The 26,318-nt window shown below is 38.8% G+C and overlaps 1 protein-coding gene across 2 annotated transcripts in view; it reads left to right on the top strand.

Moving 5' to 3' along the window:
- APP (amyloid beta precursor protein) overlaps positions 1-26,318 on the top strand; it is a 214,084-nt gene that overhangs the window by 157,052 nt on the left and 30,714 nt on the right. For both annotated transcript variants that reach the window (XM_082781003.1, XM_082781002.1), the window contains exons 11-12: positions 8,462-8,590; positions 10,669-10,768. In XM_082781003.1, the coding sequence (XP_082637129.1) occupies positions 8,462-8,590; positions 10,669-10,768 (229 nt within the window). The remainder of the gene's footprint in view (positions 1-8,461; positions 8,591-10,668; positions 10,769-26,318) is intronic.

Genomic DNA, 26,318 nt, shown 5'->3' with positions numbered 1-26,318 from the left:
ATCTTCATGGCCCTCCTCTGGCCCATGTTCTAATATGTCCATGTTCTTCTTGTGCTGGGTCCCCAGAGGTGAAGGCAGGGCTCCAGGTGGAGTCTCATGAGAACAGAGCAGAGGGGGAGAATCGCCTCCCTCACCCTGCTGGCCATGCAGTTCTTGTTGCAGCCCAGGATATGGTTGGCTTTCTGGGCTGTAAGCACATGTTGCTGACTCATTTCAAGCTTTTCATCCACCAACACCCCCAAGTCCTTCTGCACAGGACTGCTCCGCAGAGCAGCTTTGGGGATTTTCCTGTCAAGTAAGCAAGCAAGCTGTTTCTGTTGTGCCAGGGAACATGCTCGACTACATGTGCTTCACGCTGTCCTCTACCTGTACAGCTGTCGGTGTATGTGTTTTCAGTGCCATTCTGCCTAAAACTACATGTGTCTGGGAATACTTTATGAACAGCTTCAGTACTGGGCCAAAAAACTTAACTGCAGGATTTTTTCAGGCGTTATACAGATCATTGCCCAATGCCAGTGTCACAGGAGTTCATCGGGATACCAGTCTGAGCAGCAAGGTAGCCAGGGAGCATGCAGGAATGAAATTACGTAGCTTCAAGGTCTATTAGAACATAATTATGAGGAAAACCAAGTATTTGTACTGTTGTGTTCTCAAAAGCACTGCCACGCAGGCTGCCCAGAAACTTAAATTTGATCCTCATTCCTGATTCCTGAGGCAGCTTAGCTGTGCTGCTCTACTTTGTTGCCTTTGAAAATGGGGTGCAGCTGTTCGGTATCCAGTATCAAAATACCGTATTGTTTCATTCTGCTTGATGGTTTTACTATAGAAAAGGCGGATTAGCGGCAGTTGGAACTAATATGCTTCTAGTTTTTAAAACAGTTGGAGATTTTCCCCTTCATTTTGCAAGTTAAATAGAGGAATTCAAACGAATCAGTCTCTGCAAGCAACTTGGTTCTGTAATTTGCTTATATTTCCTTTTTCACATGCATGTCAAATTTACTTGGATTTATGTCTCCCTGTTAAATCTTCGGTGGTAACAGAGGCCTATTCTCTGTGGGAAGTCGGGGGGGAGATGTGGAGGAGAGATGGAGAAAAGAAATGCAGTTCACAGTGGTGAAATAAAGGGTTTCAGAGCAAGCAAACATACAGGAAATCTTTGAAAGGTAATTAATTAACCTCCTTACATTGTGCATCAAGTAAACTGAGCATATAATAATTAAAGCCAGTTTCTTCTACTTCAGAACTATTTTACCGAGATGTAAATTACTGTTGAACAGAACAGGGTAATTAAGATCAACCCTAGCATGTACATTAATCCATTTGAATTTATTTGCTGTGTTTTTTTTTCTTGTCGCCCTTACAATCCTTCAGGGTACCGTTTGTGCCTTGAGAGCAGTGTCTGTTCATGCAGGGAGAGCATAGTGTGGGCTGAAACTAGTTGAGTTCAGCTATTTGGACGTGGAAGGGGGATCTGCAGAGGGGCCCTTCCTCGGTGCCTCTGCATTCTGGAAGCTGGAAGCCTTTTCTGAGGCCAGCGAGGTTGCTGTGGAAATACGCAGTTGGAGGCAAGCCAAAGCGTCGCTGCCGATCTTGTGATAAAAATCCTTCTGTGCCTTAGGAGAGATCAGTTCAGCTCTAATACTCCACCCTGTATCCTGCTCCCCTAAATCTGTAAAGTTACAGATGTGGAATTTCTCACATACGCTCAGTTTTGTGGGATTTGTGAAATAGACAGCATGGATTTCATCTTTGCTTTTAAACCAGGTCAGACAGAGAAACATGGTCACCTAAGTCAGTTTTCCAGTAGCTTCTGAGGCTTTTCAGTGAATAAAACCAGACTCTTGTTTTTTCCCTAGTCTGTGGGCTGGAGCATGTGGTATAGTCATACACCTAGTCTTGCCAGTAGGGTTTTTTATATGAGCTAACTGAAGACAGAAGAGGCAATTCCAGACGGGTATTAAGTTCTGCAAAACTTTGACAGAGTCATCATAGCTAAAATACAAAGTTTTAAAAGAGTGAACAGAGACCAAATTTATTTCAATTTGTCAAAGTCAAGTAAGTTCAAATCCTGAAAAGCAACTAACGAGATCGAATCAAATACTTTTCATTTTATTCTGCCTCAGGAAAAGTCCTTGGGAGAGAAGGCAAAGGGAAGTTCTGAGTACCGTTATAGTGATGTGTGTAGCAACACATTTCCTTACAAACTAGCAGAAATTATGAGAAGACATCTTTAACTCAACACAAAAGGTAGCTGGATGGGACTTTCACATGGGTGAAAAGTCTTGCATCATCCCAGTCAGCCTTTCTTGAATGTTCATAAAATGAACTGCATCAAACGTGATCCATAAGTTAATAACACATCAAATAAAATACCTAATATGGTATATGAGGTATTCCTAATAAGTGAATGAAAAGAAGCAATTGTTGCACATTTCAAGAGCAGTAATCAGAAAGGACTGGCAATGGACCTTTCTCTAAAGGCAAGATGAAATTTCAGCATTGTGAAACTTGCCTTTCTGATCTAGAGGGAATTTTGATCAAAATTACAAGCCAGCTCAGAATTTCCCACGGAAGTTGCATGACACGGAGATGGGAGGTTGTATTTTAAATACACAGAAGTGCTTTAATATGATTTTCATGTTGTTTCTATGTAGTAAGTATTTTGGATTTCTATGGGGAGATTGTAAGTTATGTTTGTAACAATCCAAACTAAAGTTGATGTTTCCATTTTCCAAGCTCAGTGAAATTGCATTGTTTCACCACTCCCTTAAAATCTGAAGTGTCAGGCTAGGATCTGTGTGGATATCGTATATGTGTACACAAAATATGCATATATTTTACCTGCTAGAAACTATTTGGGGCACTTTAGATCTCATCCTTTTGGGGGATTAGGAAGAGATCAGTGAATTACATTTTCTTGTAAATGACCTACAGAAAAGGTATGAAGTTTTCATTCTCTAAACTTGCAGATGTGAGTGAACCTACCTTGTCTCCGTTCCAAGGGAATTCATTACTAATGAAGCTGAAACTTAGAACTGAGAGAGAGTGTATAAAGAATTGTAAAGGTTGTGAGTTATTTTAGTTTTGTTATGTACAAATTATAAGAAACATTTTCTGCTAGCTAGAACAAAATCAAGGTGAATCCTTGCTAAGATGGCACAGATCTGTAGAGAATATAATCACTAAATATTCTCTATTTAAAATTTTGTGTGAACATCTTCAGGTGGGCTGCTTTTCGCAGGGCTCTCCTGCTCAGTTTGATAAACCAATACTATCATCCTAAGTCATGTTATGGTATGAGCGTTTTCTTCAAACAGTTTGCAAGTGTAAATTCATTTCCTCCAGAAGAGCTCAAAGTGCTTTTGAGCATTTAATGAAATATAGTTCTTGCCTTTTGTAATGCCTAAAAAGCTGAAGTGGAAAAAGAGCCTATGTTCTCCAGTGATTGATGCTGGGAACACCTTGCACATTTAAGGACAGAACAATCGTAGGCCAGCAGATCCCACTGGTGTGTGTTTGGAGATAACTGCAACAGTAATGTTTCCTTGTTAGAAAAAGGATTTCAGTGATCTCACCTCTAAGCTGATGCTACCTGAAATAAAGGCACCTTTAGCCACACTGGATTGAAGAGTCAGTGGGGTTGGATCTCACCACCAGGTAGCCAGGTTGTCATCAGTGGTTTCTGCTTTGTTTAGACTTGTCTCATACAGCTGGAAACCTTTTAATAAATTGTCAGGATTGCATCTATCTATCCACAGAATAAATTGTCGTCTTAATAAGAGAATAGGCATATTCGCTACAGGGAAGTTATCTTTTTAATGGTGCTTTGTCAACCTAGATGGCCTGCATATTCCATGTAAGTAGTCTATGAATCTGCCTGCTGTGGAGTGAATGGGTTGAATACATGCAAGTCCCAACATACAGAAACTCTCTATAAAGTAATACTTCAATAACATTCTCCAGAATAAACAGGATTTGAGACTAACAACCAAAATACATCTGTTAGCCTGTCATGATGTCTTGTTGAAGGACTATGATCTGTCTGTGCTTAGTGTTAGATAAAAAGCAGGTGTTTGAGAAGGGGATCTTTAGAGTAAGTTTCATAGGAGTAAATGATGTGTCCAAATGTGCTTGAAATACTCAGAAGCTGCGTGTAACAGGAGACTTCAGACAGCTTCACTCTGCATCGCCCTGTGTCTGCTTATTAGATGTTTTTGTATAATTTTTCTACATTTGCTTAAATAATGAGTGTGTGCCAAGATGCTGTGGATTTAAGCTTCTTGCCAGCCAGACCAGAGTTTTCCAGTACTCAGTAACCAATATTATTCCTGACTGAACAGCATTCCTTGCTAAATGATAGCATTCTGGATGTAGTGCTGGATCCTGTTGCTTGGGAAGTCACTGGTCATTCTGGTTACTGGCTCAGTTGCAGATGTCAGCAGTGTTGGCCAGGGTAACTAAAAATATGGGGACAGTGGAAGTCATGTTGGGAGTATTCTGGCCTCTTTCAGAGGAACAAGCCGACAAAACAGATACAACCAAAAATAATGAAATTATTTCATGAGGCACTTAGGCAGCCCCTGGTGGCTGATTCAGGTTTAGTTATTCTGTGAGATATATTTTATAAGATAACTACAGACATGGATATGTTGAGTTTTCTGTGACAACACATGCAGAAGAATTACAGATGCTAAAAGCAGAATGTTTTAATGAAGTTTGGCACTTGGTACATTACTTATGTAGAGCAAGAGGTGCAAAGCTGGCTCTGGCATCCATCAGCCATTTGTTCTTTTGTCATAGGCAGTGTCAGAGCTCACGCCTCAAAAACTTAAATTAGCTGATATTAGCAACACTTTCATTGATAATGTAATCTTGGGGCTCCTGCCTAGGGTTGAAGTAATAGATGGCCATGGACATAACAGCTTCAGCCACAGCGTTTGATGGCATCTCCTTAGCCTGTGGAGCTTTTCCCCACCTCTGTGCTAGACTGTTTGTTGGGGCCCCTCTGCTCTACTGTCAGAAGAGTTTATATCACTATTTGGTGCAAGAGGATTGGCAGAAAATCTCGGAGCAATAGATTTGGGGACAAATCCTAGTGCAAGTCTCTGTGCAAAAAGTGCGTGATAGGGTGGGATTTTTAAGCAGAACCAGTTCACTTCATAATGACTTTTAAAAGACAGTGTGTGTGCAATACAGTATGGAGATGGGACTTTGGGGTGAGAGATGTTTTTGCTGATCCTCAAATTTGTTGAAAGTTTGTAAGCAGTAGGCCTACAATTCTAGGTGCGGAGGAGAAAAATCACTTTTGTCAGTTAAATTTATGGTCAGCAATAAAACTCGGTCTGCATTTATGGTGACAACACTCACATATGCAAAGCCCTGTGGAGGGCTGTGATAGCCAGGCACCAGCCCTGACAGGTTGGTTAGCCTTCAGCAAAGGCCCTGAAATCGTTAGGCAGCTGCATTTCAAAGGTAAAGGTGTGGGGAAGGTTGGAAGTCTGACTTGATCAAATGCATATGGGACATTTGGCAGCTATTTCAGGGCAAGGAAGCAGAGCTATTTTAATTTATAACAAAGGTCCCAGGGATGTCACCACCTTTGTCTGATAAATTACCCACTGTATGACCTTAATGGTCAAGGCAGGGCATGTTTCCTAAAGGTTGCAATACAGAAGTTGTTGGAAATGCCAAGTTTACATGCCAGGCAGGGTTCCTAAGTGAGTTTGGGTACCACTTCAGGGCAGCCTTAGTATGTGTGTACCTGAGCTTTTGATGTTCAGGGAATCCTATTGTTTTTATAGGTGCCCACAGCCATCCTAGGAACTTCTGCATGGTGCAGTGCCTACCTGATTGTGATAGCCCTGTATGTCTGTGTGAGGTAACTAAATGCTTTCCAGCGATTTGTTAGCTTTAAATCACATTTTGTTAGAGTAACATCACTAGCTTTTAGGCAAAGTGAGATCACAAGATTGACCCTCAGAGTTAAAATGTGCATCTGGCTCGTTTTAAAAACACCAAAAAAAACCTGTAAGGAAACACCTTGCATTTAGTAGATTTAATATTCTTTCTATATTTTCCTATATTTAAATCACAGTTTTCTGCTGCCATCACAGGAAAATTTCTCGGCCAGGCATGCTAAAGGCATCCATATCCATGGCTCTGTCATAGGGATAAGTCTGAGGCATTTCTCAGTGTTAGAAAATTCACTGAAAGTGGGCTGCCAATATACCCAAGTGACTACTACTGTTCGTGGTATTTGACAGGAATTTTCAAATTGTTGTCCTAGGAATAAGTCTACTTGTGACTCTTGATGTGAAAGTTTCACTGGTGTAGTGCAGTGAATTCAGACACACTGAGGGAAAATGAAAAATATACACTGCTGGCATTAGACATGACACTTCAATTGGAGTATCTCTTGAAGAAATAGAACTTAATCCTTTTCTCTCTAATCTGCCATAACCTGCTATCTTGATGTGTCTTGGGAAAAAGAAAGCTGAAATGTCAGGAAAGGGAACAGTGTTTTCTATCTTCAAAATGCTGTTGTTGTAAACCTCACTGGTCTTGCAGCCTTTGTTCCTATAAACCTTTACAGTTTGTATTTCGGTTTGTTTTGCTGTTGCCATAATGTTGTAAGGACTGCTTACTTCCCAGAATTTGTCCACAGTTTCTTGCAACCTTATCGCAGGGCGCTTGGCTTTTGGTGGCTTGGGGTTATTTCTTCATGAATGAGCTCTCAGTCATGGAGCCACTAAGTTTAATCCTTTGGTAGGGAACGGCTTCACATCTCTCTATTTCTACACAAAAAATCTTCTTCAAATAACCTTTGTTTTATTTTCTTCGGACATTTTAAAATCTATTGCCTATCTTAAGCTGAAGAGATTCTTAAATCTTAAAGCTCTGTAGCTTAGTATTCATCTCTTGTGTAAATGTTAAATTAGTTCAGGATCTATATTTGTCTGTGAATCTAAGTCTTAAAGCTCCAACTTCGCCCACGGTTCTTCCTTCTTCAGAAGACTGTGCACGGAGCTTCTGACACTTACTTTGTCACTTCCCTGCCTGCTCCCCGGTATCCCTGCCAGTGCCCAGCATGGCCACTCACCTCTTCTGCTCTTTCTTTAATTTCCCTCACAGTAAGATCACTGTACCCTTCCTTCTCATCTGTATCGGCTTCATTCCTTTCACTGTTCAGCAGCTTCAGGAAAGATGCACAAGCACAACGTTACAAGCAGAGTTGGCAAGGGGGCTTGGATTTCCAGAGTCATCATAAACACTGATGACTTAGCCGAACACTAGAAAACACGTCCCTGTTTTGGCACGGTATTATTGTACAGAGTAGGAGAATACGTAGAAATACACCTTTCATAGCCATCACTGCTGTGGCATCAGTCTGTGTATATTTTTCATGTTCTCTTCAGCTATGGTTCTCTCCTCTGTTCCAATTCAATTGTATATCTTAAGTCATATATTTAACGGTTTTTACTAATTAAAACCACCTGCAATATATACATAGGCTAAGATTTTAAGAAAATTTGGCACCCAGGTTGGGTACTTTCAGAACCAACTAAGTGGCCCTTTTTTCTTTCTCTTAAACCTTTCCAGTCAGTGGCATATTCTAGATGTCTGCCTTCCATACCTCAGCTGTTCCTTTCCTCTTTCTTCTGCTGGTAAAGCAGTCGTGACAGGACAGAACAGTCTTGAATTTATTTAGTAAGTTTTGTAGTCGAGTCTGTTGATTATCCCTTGGCTTGGAGAGAGTAGTGCTTTCAGATCGTCTTCTGTGCAGGTGTTGGGCAGGTTATTTACCTGCTGGTTTGAATCTGGGCGTGTGCATTCAGTTGTCTGTTGACAAAATGAGTTCTAGTCTTTTTTGTTGTCTCAGGTTTAACTGTAGTTGATGGACGTTGTTCCCAGTTGAATATTCAGCATAGTAGAGCGTATGTGAGGAATCTTTGAAATGCTTCTGTCAGAGTTCATTTTCCACAGCGTTTTCTAGATGGGATTTGCCTCGTAGTGGTTTTCAGTTGCAAAGATTGAAGCCTGGGTGATGGCGCTTTCTACAGTGGGGGGAGAGGAGAAGCAGAGTCTGATGGGGACAGTGGAAGCAGAGCCCAAAGGAAACTGATCATGGGTGTCTAGCATGTTGAGGTGTCAATTGCTGTCTGTTGGGACAATAGCACAGCAGACAAAGAAACGCAACAGCCAGACTTTGTTTATGGTCAGGGAGGAAATCTGAGTGCCCAGCCCATCACTGTGTGCACCACCTACAGCTGCTGTTCAGCAGAGCATTGTGCCAAATGGGTTGAATGATGGAGTGTTCCCTGGGGAAGTCAGGCATGCTTTCAGAAGATGGCTCTTGCAGGTGCGAGCTGGCCAAGTGTTCTGGGGTACATCTCCAAGGTAAGGAACTGAAATATGTGTTTTCCTAAACTGAACTGATTTTTTTCCTGTTTCTTCCCCATAGCCTCGTCATGTATTCAACATGCTGAAGAAGTACGTGCGTGCTGAGCAGAAAGACAGACAGCATACTCTCAAACACTTTGAACACGTCCGCATGGTAGACCCAAAGAAAGCTGCCCAAATCAGATCTCAGGTAATCCCCACTGAGGGTTAGCGATGTCATGTTGTTCGTAACCATTGTGAAGTTTCTGTCAGCTTATTTAAATAAAAAAAAAATTGACTACTTTCCACAGACAGTTCTAGATGCAATAAAAAATAATTTGCTTTCCACCAGAAGATTAAGGCAAAGTGATGTAGGAACTGTGTGAGTATAATTTGTCTTTCGAGAAGAACTGAAAAGCAGGTTTTCTGTTTACCCAGACAGTGAGTCAGTCGTGGGCACTTCCCAAGGAGATCTCCAAAGCAGTTATACCCAGAACTTTTATTACTGCTTTGGTAGATAATACCTCTGGGAAAATGTCTATAATAGATCTAGCTACCACGTATGGTTATGCTTCATCCAGCTGAAGCAGCAGAACCAGAAGTGGTAGAGCCATCTGACTGCAACCAACCTTTCTGTAGTCATTGCAGAGGTACTTGTAGTGTCTATAAATATGATTACTGCAATGCACTTGAGTTTAACATGTTTTTTAAAATGTGCACAGAAGTTCATGACATTTTAACTGCTGAATGTTACTGCAGTCCTCAACATTTGTGTTTTGGAACAGCTTTTATGTTGCCTTTGTAAATCATGGAGGGTGAGAAAGCAAAAAAGACTGAAGATGTAGCTGGCTTTCAAAACAGCAATTAAAATTGTAGGCACAACGGATAAGCTGTTAAGTGTGTGCTGTAATCTGCAGAATCTGCCTCTGTTCCCTCTGCAGGATGCAACAGGAAGCTCTGTTCCAGCCACAGTTTTTGAACTGATTGGCATCGCTAAAAGCCAAATCAAAACCATATACCTCTTTGAATGACATGATTTGCATATTACATTTCTGAAACATCAATTTCAGCCAGACTTGTACATTGAGATCGTGCTGGCTTGAAATTGCTGGCATTAGAAATGCACACTATAACCATCTTCTGCAGTAATCTTAAACAGCTTTCCCACACTGTAAATGTTAAAGCATTTCCTTTTGCATCTAACATGATTTTTTAGTTTCTAGAACGTTGGATTATTTAATAACAGAAAACAGTGGAATTTTGCAGACAACATATTGTTTGGCAGCACAGGTGAAGAATGGAAACTGACATTTAGATACAAGAAGTACAGTGTATTGCTTAGTGTATTGCCATAGGAGTGCGTATTCTGTAATATCTTTGCTTCTTGAATTGGTTAGAAGGTTGGGAGAATGTAGGCTGGAGGAACTCTTGGGGAGTTTTATTTCAGTAGAAAATGAAAAACAAGATATTTTGTTGAAAGGCATGAATGCTTTATTTCAGTTTGAAGGAATCGTATCATTGTTTCATTGAAATTGCTGTCAGCAACCCATTTTCCTCTTTAGGCCTAACTGCCCTTGTCGGTGGTTTAAGTCTTCCAAGATGCACCTCAGTGTCCCTTCCTACTGAAGAGAGGTGATACTTGTGGAAAGTAGCCTGAGGAAGTATATCATGGGTTGTCATGACTCAACACATAGCAGTGTGTGGGAACCTGAGGCAGTAGAGTTGTAATCACATGAGACAGCACTGTAATGCTTCTGGTTGGAAATATTTTTGTTTTCAGATGAAAATGTTTCAAATGCTTTTAACAAGAAAATTGAAGCTTTCTTCAGGGAGTAGCTGTTTCTTTTTGCAATACTAGGATAAAGAAAAAAAAAAACAACAACATTATGATCCGGCAATCATTGCGCCTCACTTGGCTTGCATGTCATGCAGAAGCTTATGGGTATGGGCAAATTTACACATTATTGAAGGGTAAATGAGGCTGTGGATTTCTGCCACATTAGCTTTTTGTATACACACTCTACCCCACTGCAAATGTAAATCCTTGCTTTAAATTATTTTACTCTCATGGCATTTCAGATAGTTTCTGTGGAGAAGCATCTAGCACACTATGTAAAAGAGGTGAATTTTGCAATTGATTTGACAATTTCACTATATAGAGCATACTGAGTATTATACCTAGTACAAGTGAAAACTGTCCTCCTGTTATAACCTATATAACCTATAAAATTTGTGATAATGACTACTAATAATAGTATTCCCCTCCTTAAAATATTTTCATTTCTTTAGGTTATGACACATCTACGTGTGATATATGAACGCATGAACCAGTCTCTCTCCTTCCTCTACAATGTGCCTGCTGTGGCTGAGGAAATCCAGGATGAAGTCGGTATGCAATTTGTTAATACAAAAAAAGGGAAATATTTCTGTGGTGAGAAATCACCACCAAAAGCTAAAATACTGCATCTTATTTCTATTGATATACTGTCCCAGCTGACTAATAGAACAAACTTGCCAGTGTTCTTAAATTATAAATCAAATTATAATGAACATTTGGAAGGCAAATTAAAGTTAAATTAAGAGAGTGGGCTAGCAGAGGCTGGACTATCAGAGGGACAAAATGGAATATCTTGCTCATAATTTGCTTTCAGAGGAGACTTCCTATTTCTTTAAAATGCAGTTTCATTATCATTATACGTGGACTTCATTAATTCCTGTATAATCTATGCAGTGACATCATCATGTGACCTTTGTTGTTAATATTTTCCCTGAAATATGTTAATTTACATTTGGAGCCTCCATGCTATATAGATACAGCTGTGTACAATAAGTAGCTCTAGCAAATCCTTCCTGGGTTTGGATATTTAATTTGATGTGGTAAGCATTTACATTATCTGATGCAGTCATTTGGGAAATCCCCCATCTGAAAAACTAGTTTCTGGAACAAGCATCCAAGAAAAATGTAGGTAATGACTAGGGGTTAATAAATGCAACTTGGCAGTATCTTACCACTCATGGTTTCATTTGGTAAATTATTGATTTCCTTATAAAACAAGGCTGTACCATTGTAGTAAGGATGAGGATGTGTGTAGGACATGTGAGGGGCTGGACAGAGTAGCAATGAATTCCCCAGTGCCCAAAGCACAGATTAAGAAGCAGATGTGCCTGTACTTGTGAGGTAGCTTTAGGAATCTGGGGATAAGATCAGAAAACAGAGCTGGGGAGGGGTGCTAGGAGGACACAAAGAAGTAGTAGAATTAATAATTCTCCTTCACCACGTGTTTCTGTGCTTCACAATTGTAAGGCACAAGCAACAGTCTCTGTCTTTGATCAGAGATCTGTTCAAATAAAATCCTTATTGGTCATTTGAAAGTATCGTTTCTGTAGGAAAGGAGATTCTGATACTGCTAGGCTATGACTCAATTGTCTTTTTTTTTTTTTTTTTTTTTTTTTTTTTTTTTTTTGTTACCTGTCACTGTTGTTCCTTGTTTTGTTTTGTTTTGTTTTGTTTTGTTTTGTTTTGTTTTGCTTGAAGTTTCAATTTCTTCTATTATCGGTAAAGTTAATGGTTGTTGTTGAGGACATGCTTCTAAATTTTCTTTTCTCTCCAAAATACTGAAAGTGAATGGGAATTTCAGAGGCTTTGAAGTGACGTGGGAACAGTCTATTAACTGCTAAGTGGTTTACAAAAATCTGACTCCTAATCTCAAATGTAATACTAATTTTTAGGAGAAAGAAGCAGGCTAAAATTAGTAGGATATTATGTCCTAATAAGATGAGAGAAGCTAAGATATCTAAGAGTCTATCAGTCTCTTAAATACTTTTTCCCTACCTTGATTTTTTTGTGGGTTTGGGTATAGTAAAATTTCTTCAAAGCACTGCAAAATTCGAAGCAATGAAAAATATATTCTTACATTGGGAGATACCAGGCAGCAAAAATTAAAGAAGACACTGTCAGATCTGGGCTATATTAGACAAAATTATTCAGTAATGAGAAGAAAGCTGCCTCTTTTCTGTTGATACTCTTCCAGTATCAACATTCTCCTTGTTGGTAATGGTGACTGTATGCTTGATTTTACATCTTACTTCCAATGAATATTCAGAGGGGTCATTCCCTTCTGATAAAGAAGACTGTGTCCTTCTAGCTTTGAGCACTGTTTCAGCTTTGAGCATGTTTCTAATCCATTCTGAAATTACTGAGTTTCTTAGCCTCAGTACTCTTCCTAAATCCATGGAAAAGGAGATCTATGACAGCTGTAGAATCTGCGAAGAAGTAAAATACTAAAAATGTCACTTTGTAACATTCCAAAGAGATACCACAGCTATCATTAAAAAGACAAATATTTCATTAAATACCTTCTTTGGAATTATTAACTTAGAAAGTCCAAGTCAACAAAAAAGTTGGAAAATACTTAGGTAAAACTAACTCAGACACGCAATGTCTGACTGATAATTCGCATATAAAGTAGTTTAAAGTAGTTTTCTCAGGTTGCTGTGAGAGCTTATCTTCTAGCTAAAATGACTTATTTTCTAGTTGAGTTTCTTTGTTCATTATGCTTCTGGTTTCTAGTTCCACACTTTACTACAGAGTTCTTCATGAGCAGTTTTCACCTTGAGGAATGAATTATCATTGCTTTAGAAGACACAGCTCTGACAAAGGTAGTTTTTCGCTAGATTAAACAAGTGGAACAAGTGGTTCTATGGACAACAAGATATAGTTTCCTGTAAATTTATGGGTTGTGTTTAATTCCTCCAATATTAAGTAAGGTGCTGCTTTTGACTAGATTTTCTCATTGCTAGAAATATTATGCCCCGTTTTTCACAGTTTCTCTGTGACCAGATGTTGACAAGTTTGAATCTCAGGTCCTTATATATATGTATAAGTGTATGTTTTATATATATATATATATATATATATATATATATATATATATATATACACTAATAGAAACTAAACTAAATATTAAATTAAAATTTTCCTCATATCTGCCTGACAGTCAGCTATTGGAGGTTCATCCCTGGGAAGTAGGTGATGTTCTTTCATTGGAAATGTGTGTGAAGATGAGGTGCCCACTTCTAATGTGTCTGTTGTTTTCGAGATTTTTATCCTGGGCAATGAAGTTGAATTGTATGAAGCAGAAAGTAGAGTTGTTCCTGGGGTATGCCAACTGCATGGAGAATATTTTCTGCTTCAGCAAGCTGCAGGGTTTTGTTAATTAATGCTTCATGACTGGGTGAATTGCAGTCCAGCGGTTGGACATTTGGAATTCCCTTTAGATATGGAGTATTTTTGAAGCTCCTGACATGAAAAAGCAGATTTATGGTTATAGTTTTAAGGTGAGGAATCTGAAATACCAAATCCAGCTTCTAAACTAAAAGCAGCTGCTTTTAAAAACTTTTGGAATTGTTTTTAGAACTCCAGCAGAGACCATGGCAGGAAGTTAACGTAAAACTTAAGACATTCATAGCCCTTATTTGCAAATTGTCACCTGTTGGAGTCTGTTGGCTTAAACAGAAAATGACTTGAGTGTATAGATATTTGTAGGAAGACCCGCAGTACTCTGAAGAGTAGAAAGCAGCTCTTACATGAAGCAAGGCTTTTTTTTTTTTTTTTCCGCTAAGCATTTGACAAATGTGTGATGTGCAAATGCCACATTGGGATGACTGGCATGTTTTGTCTCAGAAAACTCAAGCCATGTAAGGAAGAATACTGCTGCCTCTCTTGCTTACCTGTTGGGTGAGGGGGGTAAAGGATCTGTGTAATAGTTGCCTGAAGGGGTCTGTCTGACCATGGCTTTTATCATGGAGGCTGGAAAACATAGGCAGGTGGTTTGTGTAGACCATTTGGCATTCTGGCTGCAAATGATTTCTCAAAGGACAGTAATGCAAATATGCTACAAACCAGGTCACCCTCTGCAAATGATGTAGTCCTGGGTGTTAAGTGGTGTTCCTCACAGACAAGAGTATGCCCCATCAATAAGACAGTCGCCTAAAAAATCTGAGAAGAGATATTTGCACACCACAGGTGAGCAGATTATTTGGCTATGTTGGTATTTGTACTCACCTTTTCCCTCTGATAAATCTCCTGTACTTTTAATATGCATAAAACCTCAGAAAGAACAATGGCAGACTTTAGGAGAAATCAGCAGTTCCTTTTAGCACATCCTGCTTTAAATCCTTATTTGATTAGGCTGCTTATCCATGTATGTAAAAGGCAATTTATTGCTGGGAGTGGCACAGCAGGAACAGCTTCAGAACGAGAAGCTACATCAGAGCTTTGTGTGTTAGTCAAACGGGTAGGCAATGAACTGAATTTTTAATTCTGTCTTTGCTGCTTCATTTCCAAACTGATGTCCTCAAGTCCATGTCTTCTAGCCAACCACTGATGAAATATTCAGCACCGCCTACTCAGCAGTATCATAACTAACCCTGAATGATTCAGTAGTAAGCAAGTAATAAGTAAGACAATATGATTTCATCTGTCCCTTGACAAATAAAATCGAGCTATTGTTATTTCATTATTTTGTTCCACTGCACTTACCCTGTTCTTCTGCAGTGTGCTCAGGTTATATAGCAGGAGGAGCAAACAAACACAAGCAGACTCCAGGTCATTGACTGAATTCAAATGCAGAGAGTGCTGTGACTCTTGTGCCGTTTGAAGTTATCTGTATGCTCCACCACAGCGTAACAAAATTTGACCAAGAGAATATTGCCTCTTGACATTTCGTTCACAACTTTCTGTGAAGATTTTTTTAAGTATTTTTAGAAAAAGCTTGACAGCTGTAAATATAGGATGGGCTACAGACTAAAGACGTTTGAGGACTAGCTTTCTTTTAACCCTTTCTCTTTAACCATTAGGTCCCTATACCTGTCAGTCTTCATCTTTGCATGTTGTCTGGACTACCTGTGGTGGGCATAGTTTTCAATACATCTGGTCTTACAGCACTTCTCAAACTAATTCTTGATTTCCTGTTTTGACCTACAGTCAATCCACAGTCTCACTGCATTTCTTGACATGAGTTGAATTAGGATGCTGTTCTCCATTCATTCTGTGGTAAACTTCTTTAGAAGTTTTGAGGGCATTAGCTATTTGCCATGAGTTGACAGTCCAAAATGATAGCCACTGTGATTTGGGGTTTTATATTGCAGAATCAAAACACGCCCTTAGGAGTTCACAAAAGCAAATTCTGTATCTGTTCTGATTAGTGCCATCTCTTTTGTGATTGTTGCCCTCACCTCCTCCCCCCCTTAAAATGTTGTGATTTGAATATGTAATCACTAATGTCTTTCAGTCTGCATTGGGAACTTCTTGGTGTCTCATTTTCCTGTAACTCTTCTGTACAATTCCTGCCTTAAGATTTAACTGAAGGGCAAGAAAATTCATCTTCAAAAATGACATTCAAAATCACTGAAGTGATGCTTAGGATTTCTGCACCTTTATTTGAAGTAGGGTTGCCATGTTGAGGTAACAGAATAATAAAGAGAAGTTTACGTGTGTTAAATCTGCCAATAGCTTTTAAAACAATGTTGTAAGGTTATCTATGGTATTGGAGTGGTATACATGTAGTTCATATATCAAGGTAAAACAGTAATTACGTTATGACTCAATTTTGTCAATTCAATTCAAATTCAAAAAAAATTCAAATTCAGTTTTTTGAATCTAGAGAGGTAGAATTGTTTTTCTGAAGCAATTCCTTTCTGTTTTTAATTATCCATACTTTCCAGTTAGTATTCTTGTCTTCTCAAAGGAGTCAAATGGAGTTGAACTTTTTACTCAGGAAAAAATAAACATCCACAAATCCAATATGCAGCTGCAGTAGTTATAAAAATCTGTAATTGAGGAATGTTGGACAATTCCTGTTAAGTTTTATACTTTCTACCATTCTGGAGTTCACATTTGTCACCTGGAATTGTAGTTTCTAAATTGCCCTAGGCACTTGGCTAGTTCTTAAGAAGGAGTGTCTCTGATTTTGGATGCAAGGAAATGTCATCTTTGCCAAATTGTGTTATGCTTCCACCCTCATCTTCTTAAAACTGGCATGTTTTTCCTTGGAAGCAATTCTTCTATTCAGATTGGATGGGCATTCCTACACCACAGAGAAATTTTGCAATAAAATTAAAACAGATCTTCTGGAAGTAGCACAATTATGTGCAGGTCTTAACCTAAGGGTACTGTAAATCCTACCTTCTAGTTTTCAGATTACGCATTTAGTACATCTGGGCTGTATCATATTGGCTTACTGTTCCTCTGGTTCTGCTCTGCTGCCTTTGACCAAGAGGATAAAGTGACTGGAACAAGCAGTTGAATGCAGCCTTCAAAGAATATGGTTTTGCACAGGTACCCTGGAGTGACTTCCAGCACTAACTATGCCTGTGCTGAAATTGTGCTCTCCCTGTAATTGATTTGATATGTTTGTGCATATCTGGTAGCTGTAGCTTTCCAATGAAAATTTTGAATTTTCTGTGCAATGATTGCTTACTTTCAATCTTCCTCGAAGCCCTATATCATTCCATTGAATAGGTGATTTGTTAAAACTCTAGCATAAAAATATATTGCTGGGTCATGGACTAAAGATAGCATGGAGCTCTTACACAAAGGAAATGAATTCTATGTTAAGCTTTACACATCATTTAGGGTGTTTTTGTGTGCTTAAATACTGACATGATACAGACCAGGCAGACTACTTGATAAGCAGTTAAGACCTCTTCCACCCAAGGACATTGGTTTTAGTGATGCATTTGGCTAGCTTGTTTTCTGGAACATCATAAGCTCATGGTACTTGCTAAGCCAGTTTTACCACCTTGTTCTCTGTCCAAAGTATTTTTTCTAATGATTTAAATATGATGATAAGATACCATTGAGTTGTTTGTTGGAGCAAGGCGATGCATTTTGTTTATGAGGGGCATCAACCAATGTCTTTCTTTACTATGTTGTATTTTAATAGGCAATGGTAGTTGCCAGCAGGACTAACAGTTGTATCACGCTGAGACTTTTTAAGTTCTGCACACAGTTCAGCAGCTTGGAAGATGTTATGAGCCTCGGTTACTACTCCAGGCTGGAGACTCAGCTCTGTCAGCTAGTAAAATATGTCCTTTGCTGCAGCTTTGGAGAAAAGGAAAAAAATCCAGGAAACAGATCCAACATTTTTTTCTAAGCATCTCTTATTTTCTGTCCAGCTTATTTAACTGTCATAGAAAATTAGGCAGAGAATAGAAGATGATTAAAATAGATATAAATGCACTTCACTGACACTGATGTTCTCAAATGCTTTCATTAGTAGCATACTATATCCTCCCCATCTTTTGTAGCTAAATGGTCTATTGTATCTGATCATGAGCATTAATGTTCTTCAGGAAGGATATGAATCCTGATTCTTGTGTGCACAAGCCCTCTTTTAATCTCATAAATATTGTGAAAACGACTATAGGCTGCAAAGGAACCAGCTTTCTCCAGGTCTGCAGATACAGTGAAAGAGATTAATGGCTTCACAAGGCTTTGGAGTGGGGTGGTTTTGTCGTCAGGGAAAGATAAATGGTATCTTATTTTTCATCTGTTTTTCAGAAAATTGATGGGAATTGGAAGGTCTCACAAAAGTTTATTAAGAGAATATTTTTCCTTGTTTGAAAAACGCTGTTCCATTTCAGATGCAGATTTCAGAAAGTTGGCCTAGTGATACAGGTGTTAGAATTGGAAAAGAGGAACTTCTGATAATAATTACTGACTTGCAGCTTATGACCAAAGTAATGTTTAAATGTTGTGGGAGTGGCACCACAGGGTGCCCACTGTTCCAGTGGATAATTAAATCTTCCCATTCTAAATAATTCATCCTTTAGCAGGGGAAGTTGTTTTGATTTTCTTCAGGAGCCAACGGCCACAGCACTTTCTCCTGTATTGGTAGATCTTTCTTGAAGTCTGTTCTGCATCCTTTCTGTTACCCTAGCCTGAAATGGTTTTTTTTTTTTTTGTTTTGTTTTGTTTTAATATTTTTATAATTGCTTCTGCCATTATACATCAAGGAATTAATAAGTCAGGTCATCATGTGCCAAATTTAAAATTAAAAGTTGTCCTGCTTGCAAATATCTGAGAGAAGGTTAGCTCAAAAGAACCTGATTTTGTGAATGTATAGCTTCCATTCAGCTGGAGAGGCACTAGTTTGCTGAAACTCTGCCCACTCGTGGAAATTCAGTATGCTTAGTTATTGAAAGAAGTTCTTGATTTATTGAGTAAAATATGTGGGCAATTTAATTCATGGATGTGTGTGACTATAAAAGGCAAAAGTTATATTTGAAATGCATAATGTAAAGGGTCCATGATTAATCCAGAAAGGTTTTGGAGCTTGGAGTGATGAAAGCTCTGCTGTCCCAACCTTTGTCAATTAATAGGGACCAAATCAGCTCAGCCAAATTCCTCTTCCTGTCATCCTAAATACAGTTACTGATGTTCGCGTCCATGAGTGCTGAAGCAGCCCAAAATTGCAGTAGCACAATCACTCCAGCCAGAGCTTCATGCTGTTGTGTGACGGATTTTCTTTTCCTAATTACTTGGTTTGGAAAAACAGTTGTGTCATTCTGCGTTAATTCTGCCTAAGATCAGAATCCTAATAGGGAGTGTTAGGCTGTAGAAGAAGCAAATTAATCATCTTAATTCTTACATGCTAACAGATTGCAGGTATCCACCAAGAACCAGTTACACTGTCTGCAGAAGCTATATTTACTTGATACTGTTTCTACTGCTAAGGGGTCAGTTGCTGTTCCCAAAGCAAGTCTTGGGAATTGTTATCCAGAGGAATTTCAACACTGAAGTCCGAAATGCATAACCATAAGCAGGCATCTTGAGGGGCAGGGCTAAATATGCCTCTAATGGCAATGATGTGCTCAGTTTTGCTCTATTCAAGCATGACTTTCTCTTTAGTTGTGCTCAGTGAAAATTCATAGGTACTTCTTATGGTCAAGAGTATATGATGTATTCTTATCAGGCAAGTCCTCATTACTGAGACAGAGAGAGAAAAGAATTGATGAGGATGTGTGACTTTTCAGAATGTCTGGATTGATGGAAACATGGCAGTAATCTGCTAACATTTCCCATGCACGTGGGATTACAAATTAAGACATTTTTCATCAGTGCAGCTTTCTCCTGCTGTGCGATTCTCATATGCCTAATTTAATTGAAAAATGTGTTTTCCTCAATAGTTCTTGCTAGGTGGGGCTTCAGTCCTCTCGCTTCTCTATTTCCTGCTATTATATCGTAGATATGAAAAACCGTGTAAAAAGCAGTCAGAATAGTCCGTACCCCACTTAATGTATATATTTGCTCTGTTTAATGAACAGTTTTCTTTAGAATACTCAGACAACCCAGCTTACATTTGGCCTATAAAGGGCTAAAACTGGAGTTAATAAACAGGCAAAATATAGTTTGTCTGAAGCAGGTGCTGTGCAATTCAACTTAGGTGAATTCTAATTTAGATTACTACAAGTGAGTCAAATCTATGATGCTCTCTTATAACCAAGGGAATCAGGTACAACAAATTAAAAACTTTATAAAAGCTTGAAAATATCAGGATTTATATATTTTTGTGTATTATTTAATGGTTTCCAAGCTGCCTGAAGAATTCAGTACAGATCAAAAAATTTTGTGGGATTTGTACTCTGAAGTGTAGAAGTATTTACAGAAAATAATGGGTCACTGACTTCTTGCAGGTGTTAGGAGTTTTAGGTTGTACCCTACTTTTGAGTTTTACTATGTTATAAGGGTGGCAAATAATCTCATCATCTTTATCAGCAAATAAGGCTGATAAAATTAAATACCTTACAAATAAATCAAATAAATTATTTTTATACAAAAATAAGATAAAATTCTTTAACTGTTTTTCATATAAAAAAGGGCAGTTTCACATATAAGCCTTTTAACTTAGGTAGTTATGTGTACTTGGGTGGAGTATTGAATGCTGACTCATCTGCCTATTTTGAAGCAATTCATTCTGAATTTGACCCAATTACGGAGTCAGATTTAACTTGGAGTTTTTAACATAGTGCTGTATGTGGATCAGAATGACGATATGCAATATATGTTCGTGATCATGGGATAGAGTGTCAATTCATTTTTTTCCCCAGGTATTTTTTAGTACTGTTTTGTCTAAATTGATGTTAGGTTGTCATCGTCTTACCCAGAGAGAAACGTTTCACGTACGAGAACTGAGAGATCTCTGTGTTTAAAAACATTGGGCTCAGTTTACAAAAAACTGTTCTATTTAAATTTATTATAGAAAGGAGTGCTGTAATATTGAAGTAGGGGTTTTCTGCATTTTTAATCCTGAGCTTTTGAGGCTGTGAATGGTGAATTATATTTCTTAGACAAGATTATTAATTTAACCAAATTTAATGAGGAGGATGTGAGCAGGAGGGAAGGAGACAAAAGAAATGGACAAAAAGGCTTGGAGACATGAAAGGGAGAAGAAACATTGTCTTTCATTTCTATTTAAGTACTTTTTTTCAGAGATAATGCAAGCTTCTGTTGTTATTCAAGCCCACAAACTTTAATAGTCTCTGCTTTTAACTAAAGGGGAAATGCAGTCATGAGTTAGATGAATGGCTATTAAATATTTAAAAAAATTATAAATGTGTAGCTACCTCTAGCCATATATCAATATTTAATTTCAGCTAATAGTTAATTTATTTAGCTGTTACGTAGCAAATGGTTTATAGTAATTACAGTATTCTTTCACTGAAGGTAAAGAATGCCATACTGGCCTTCTTACAAAAGAAGGCAAAATTTCAAGAGGTTTATGGCAGGCTCTGGAAAAAATGGAAGATGGATGATTCTGGCACTGCCTTGAGGTAGTGGTGTGAAAATTCTCGTGAGCCTCATGAAGCTCTCTGCTCAAACCTCCCTGAAATCACACAGCCACATACAAAACTAAATTTGCATTGAGGTCCTTCTCTAATGAAAAAAATAGTTCTTATAGAAATTAATCATTACAAGGTAATAAAGCAAGCTTGTAAGTGTTTTGCTGAATTGGATTTTCCAAGCTTTCTCATGCTTCGAACACTGTTTACTACCAGAAAATTCGTTATAACATGATCTGCCTGCAGGACAATTAATCCGCATCTAAGTTAAACATCTTTTTTTTTTTTTTTTTTTTTAATGATTTAAGTCAAATACAGTCTGCAAGTCAAATCTAACTGGAACGTTATTACATGCACCTGTTTACAGGAGGAGACTTAATTAGGTTGCTTTCCTTATGTGATTTGGGAAGCATGGAAGTCCATATATGCTGAAAGAGCACAATGAGCAAGACATAGAAAAAAATGAAAGTGATAAAGTTGTGATTTTTAAATATACATCTTAGAAGCATTATTTTTATGTTACAGACATTCTTTTAAATAAGGTTCTAGATATTACAGTCATTCTCAAGTTCAGAGGTGTATTTCCTTTAAAGTTCACTTCTTAGACAATGGAGTGTTTTTAAAGGCTATGGAATGGTTCTTTTATTAACTTGTTTCTAGGGAAAATTTCTTAGGTCTGCTGTTTCATGATATTTTAAAATGTTTCTTTTTCTGAGAACTTGAAAAGCCTTTTTAACTTACTGAAAGATTTTCATACACTTAAGAAATTTTTGAAGTCTGAAAAATACTGCTGCCAGTTACTTTTGCCTTAGTGTCTCTAGAGGACAGAAGGTAAGAACTATGAAATACTGTTTTCCATGGTTCTTGCTCTTTCAGTCTCAGTTTCACCCTAATAGAGACGTATTGCACTATAAAAGTTTCCAGGTAAGAAGACCCGTGGTGTAATTTCACAGGCTAGCCTAGCCAGCAGAACAGAAAAAGCTTAAATCTGATGGAGCGATTGCATTTCTTTGTCAATATGGATCTGAACATTGTAGGTTGGGTTCATTTATAGTACTTCATAGGACTGATCTAGCACGTTTTTATTTTATCATCGTCTTCAAAGCATACAGGTAAAAAAGCCACTCACACCTTGAAGTAGGCAGGTCACTTTCCATGAAGTTCTCAGCAGCATTGCTCCCTAAATTATATTTGACTTGTACTATTAAAATGCATTAGTTCAACACTGAACACCACATAATTGTGTTTTGCAACTTGATAATGTCATAATTATGACATCTAGTAGTATGTAGCATTATAATCTTATGATACTCGATTCAGCAAGGCACTGTAGAGTAATTATATGCTTGGGATTCAGTGGAGCTTAGCTCTTTCTGGTTAGGTGCAGACTTCAGTGTGATTAAATTTAAGCACGTGCTTGAAATTTCCTCTAACTTGAGCACAGGCTGGAGGAAATGTCCACTGTATTTCCTGGCATATTCTTTCCTTTCACCTCAGAGGAGAAAATCCTACTTGATGCAATGAGTTACGTACCCCACAGGATATACGAGTGACTTACATACCTTTCTAACTTTGTAGAATTTGCATTCACTGGAGGTACAGACAGCACTTTAGACCAAAAAAGTTACCTATCAAATCCCTATTTGTGCTCACATCCTCACTTTGCATTTTGGAGCTGCTTACACAAACCCTTATTTAGAGTGTGTCTCAGTAGAGGTGACTTATGGAGAAATAGATTTGCTTTTTGAATGTGAAATACATCTGTTCATTTGCATGAAGTTTTTGGCGATGCTACCTGCATAACTGTTGGCTAGAACTATGTATTGTCAGTTTATATAGGAGCTCTAATACAAATGCAGGTATTCAGGTAAATAATATTTTATTTTGTTTTAAAATATTCACCAAGGCAAAGCCCTTAAGGAGGCCTTGTTTTCGTATTTACTAGTTGGGGGGGGGGGTTGATTCATAAGGCTGACAAGATGCAGACATTCAAATTTAGTTAAAACCTGACTACATTATATCTATGCAACTCCTTTGGGCACATGCCTGTGTTGAAGATTATGAACTGTGACATATTGGATTAGCCCATAAAGTAGGTACACAACTGAAAGCTGCATCTAACCATGTTACATCTTATCACGTGCCTTATTATAAATGATTGTGTAATTGTTCTTAGTAATCCTAATAGTGACATAAAACATTTGCATGATATAAACTTTCTTAAAACTAGTATAAGATAATATGCATGCACATGCATATGAAGCAATCACTATGACTCAGGCACATAATTTCTGCCATCGAGAAAAATAAGGAAGTTTCTGGCACTTCTTAATTTGTCATTTTTGCAAGCACATGCTCAAAAGCAAGCATAATTTTGAGAAAACCACATGTTCAATTCAGACTCGATGGCAACCGATAAGATGATGATTACGAGGCAATAAGACTCTGCTCTTGTACCAGTTTATTTGAATTGGTTCCCAAACCTGTATTTGCTGAATCAATATGTATTCTATCATGTAGATGTAGTTTTAAAAGGGAATTTCGACATTGGTGTGAAACTATGGCATGTAATTTGATGGTGTCGTAATTTGTATTTATAAGAGGTGTTTTGACTGCATTTCATTTTTAAACTGGTTTAAGACCTTAAGTAGATTTATAGAACTAACAAAATGGTAACTGCCAATTTTAAAATTGCTTTTTAAGCAAATTGAAGAGTCTTGTACATGATAGTGAAAGCAGAGCTTTTTGTCTGGTAGATACCCTCCATCAAAAGAAAACATAGCAAAGAGATGTTACAACTACTTTTGGAAATTGTAAATTATTAACTATGAACTAAATCATGATTTGAAAGATAATTAATGAATTGTTCATGTACCAGAGTAGCAGATGAAGATGGTTTGCATTAAACTTCCTCTCGTTGTAGCTTTGCCATAGGGCTGGGTTAAGTATGACAGAGTCCAACATTATAAACGGTGTTGTATGCCAACAAAAAGTAGACAAACTCACAGTGACAAAATAACATGTTTTTTTTTTTTTTACTGCTGTAAGACTCGATCACCTCTTCTAGGATTTGACATGGTCTTTGCTATTACGTTGCACTTAACAAAGCCTATTTAGTATAAGCATAGTCTAGTGACACTGCAAATCAGCTGCTTTCAAACAAGCCAACATCCACCAGAAGCTTTTGTAACAAATTTTATTTTCTTCTGCTCTTTCTTTTGCTTCCACTCTGTTTCTCTTTGCCAGAGAACAGGGTAAGAGTGGTCTTCAAAGGAGGTTGTAGTGGTATTACCCTTGTATCTAGTTCCCCCAAGATATTTCACTTTAATTTTTCTCAATGCTGCTGTTTAGTGGTAATAACTAAATAATTAGGGGAAATGCCTGCAGTGAACCAAAGAATGAGGGAAACTTCCTCAGAGGTGATGGTAGGTCTGAGAAGTGTTTCACTGAAGTAACTGAACTGAGAACTCTTTCATCCTGAGAAAGGGGGGTTTGAGTGTCTGAAGGGGACTTTCTGCACATCCTGGGATTCCTGTAGGTAGAGCAATGGTGCGCCCTCACATCAAGTCCAGAGATACTGGGAGATTTGAGATTTGAGCTGAGGGAGGTTTTTTCCTGAAGTCATGATCACTTCTGAGCACAGGCTCTCAAAGCAAAACAAAAAAAGTTTCAACATCCTCCTTATTCTCCTCTGGCAGGACGTAACACAATGTTACAAGGAGATAATGAGCTGAGCAACAGCAAGTCTATTACAGGAAGGTTGTCATGGGGGTTTTTGTCCTGTTGGTTTGAGGAGAGATGAAATTTTGAAAAGCAGCCTAGAATCTGTGTATTTTCAGCACCTAATAATGAAGACATTCACCACACAAAGAAAAACCCTGGAACAGTCTTGAATGCACATCCTAGCCTCCAGCTGCATCTGTACTCCCTGCTTATTTAGGGAATTGTCTTTTGCGGGGTGGGGAAATTGAATTGGCAACTGTGAGAAGGGGAGGGAATGCTTTATTGATGGGTAACAGTGAGGCTGTATGGCTTTCCATTAGCGTAGCTGATGATTCAACTAGACATCAATACCCTGAACAAAATCAACACTGAAAAAATTGATCTTGGAATTTGCCAGCTAGTGTCAATAACTGGAAATCCTAGGGCAAACTTTTTTTTAGCAGCTTAGAGATTGAAACAATTGTTTGCAAATCATTTACTCAATGCAGACACAGATGCCTTGGTCTGATCGACTCAAGCACAACTTCTAAGCCAGGAACTTCTCATTTCTCACTATAGTTCAGTGCCTGATTCATCGTGTCAGATGGGCTGATTCATTTTGGCCATTGTTTCCCTGCTTGTAAAAATGAATGCAATCATAATCCGCTTATTGTAATATCTGCCTGCCTCACTTGAGCTATTGTGCAGGTCACTTCGTGTCTGCGTTGTGTGCTGCAGCTGAGTGGGGAACAAGGGAGCCTGCAGGCACCAGTGCCGACTTGCTCCCAGTTGGGCAACACTGAGAGGTTTTATGTCCTCATCCCTCCCGGCCTGTAGCCACAGGATCGTGATGCGAGTCAGGTGCCCCGGGTGGGCCCAGCTATGCCCTGCCATGGCCTCCCCCTTGAGCACGGTGCCTCCCTCACTGAGGGCAGGTCCTGCTCCCTCTGCTCATTCTCCTCCACGCACCTTCTGTCCTTTCCTAAGGGCAGGAGCTGTCTGCAGGTAACACAGCGTACATCAGCAGGAGGGAGCAGGCAGGACAGGCAGACAGTTGCCCTGGCACAGGAAGTCGTGGAGGATCAGCACTGCCTGGAGAAAAAGGGTGCCTTGGGCACAGCACCCCCACCGCTGCTCTGTGCCACTGCTGCATGGGCTGCAGCCTCTGCAGCTGCCCTGCACAATCCCCTAGGGGCAGGGAAGACAGTGGGAATGGGACGAGTTGCACCCTGATGTCTGAAAGGCTTGCAGGTGCTAAGACACTCGATGCTACTCGCTTTTCTGTGGTCCTCCACAGCTTGGTATCATAATGTCCTCAGCAGGTGTTGTCTGTGGCTCCCTGCACAGCACTGGGAAATCAAGCTTCTCACTCAGGCTGCTAATGCCAAGCTCCT

The sequence above is a fragment of the Aythya marila genome (genome assembly GCF_965140915.1).
Source record: "Aythya marila genome assembly, chromosome: 1".
NCBI lineage: Eukaryota > Metazoa > Chordata > Aves > Anseriformes > Anatidae > Aythya > Aythya marila.
The sequence above is the reverse complement of the archived record's forward strand: the minus strand, read 5'-3'. Positions and strand labels throughout refer to the sequence as shown.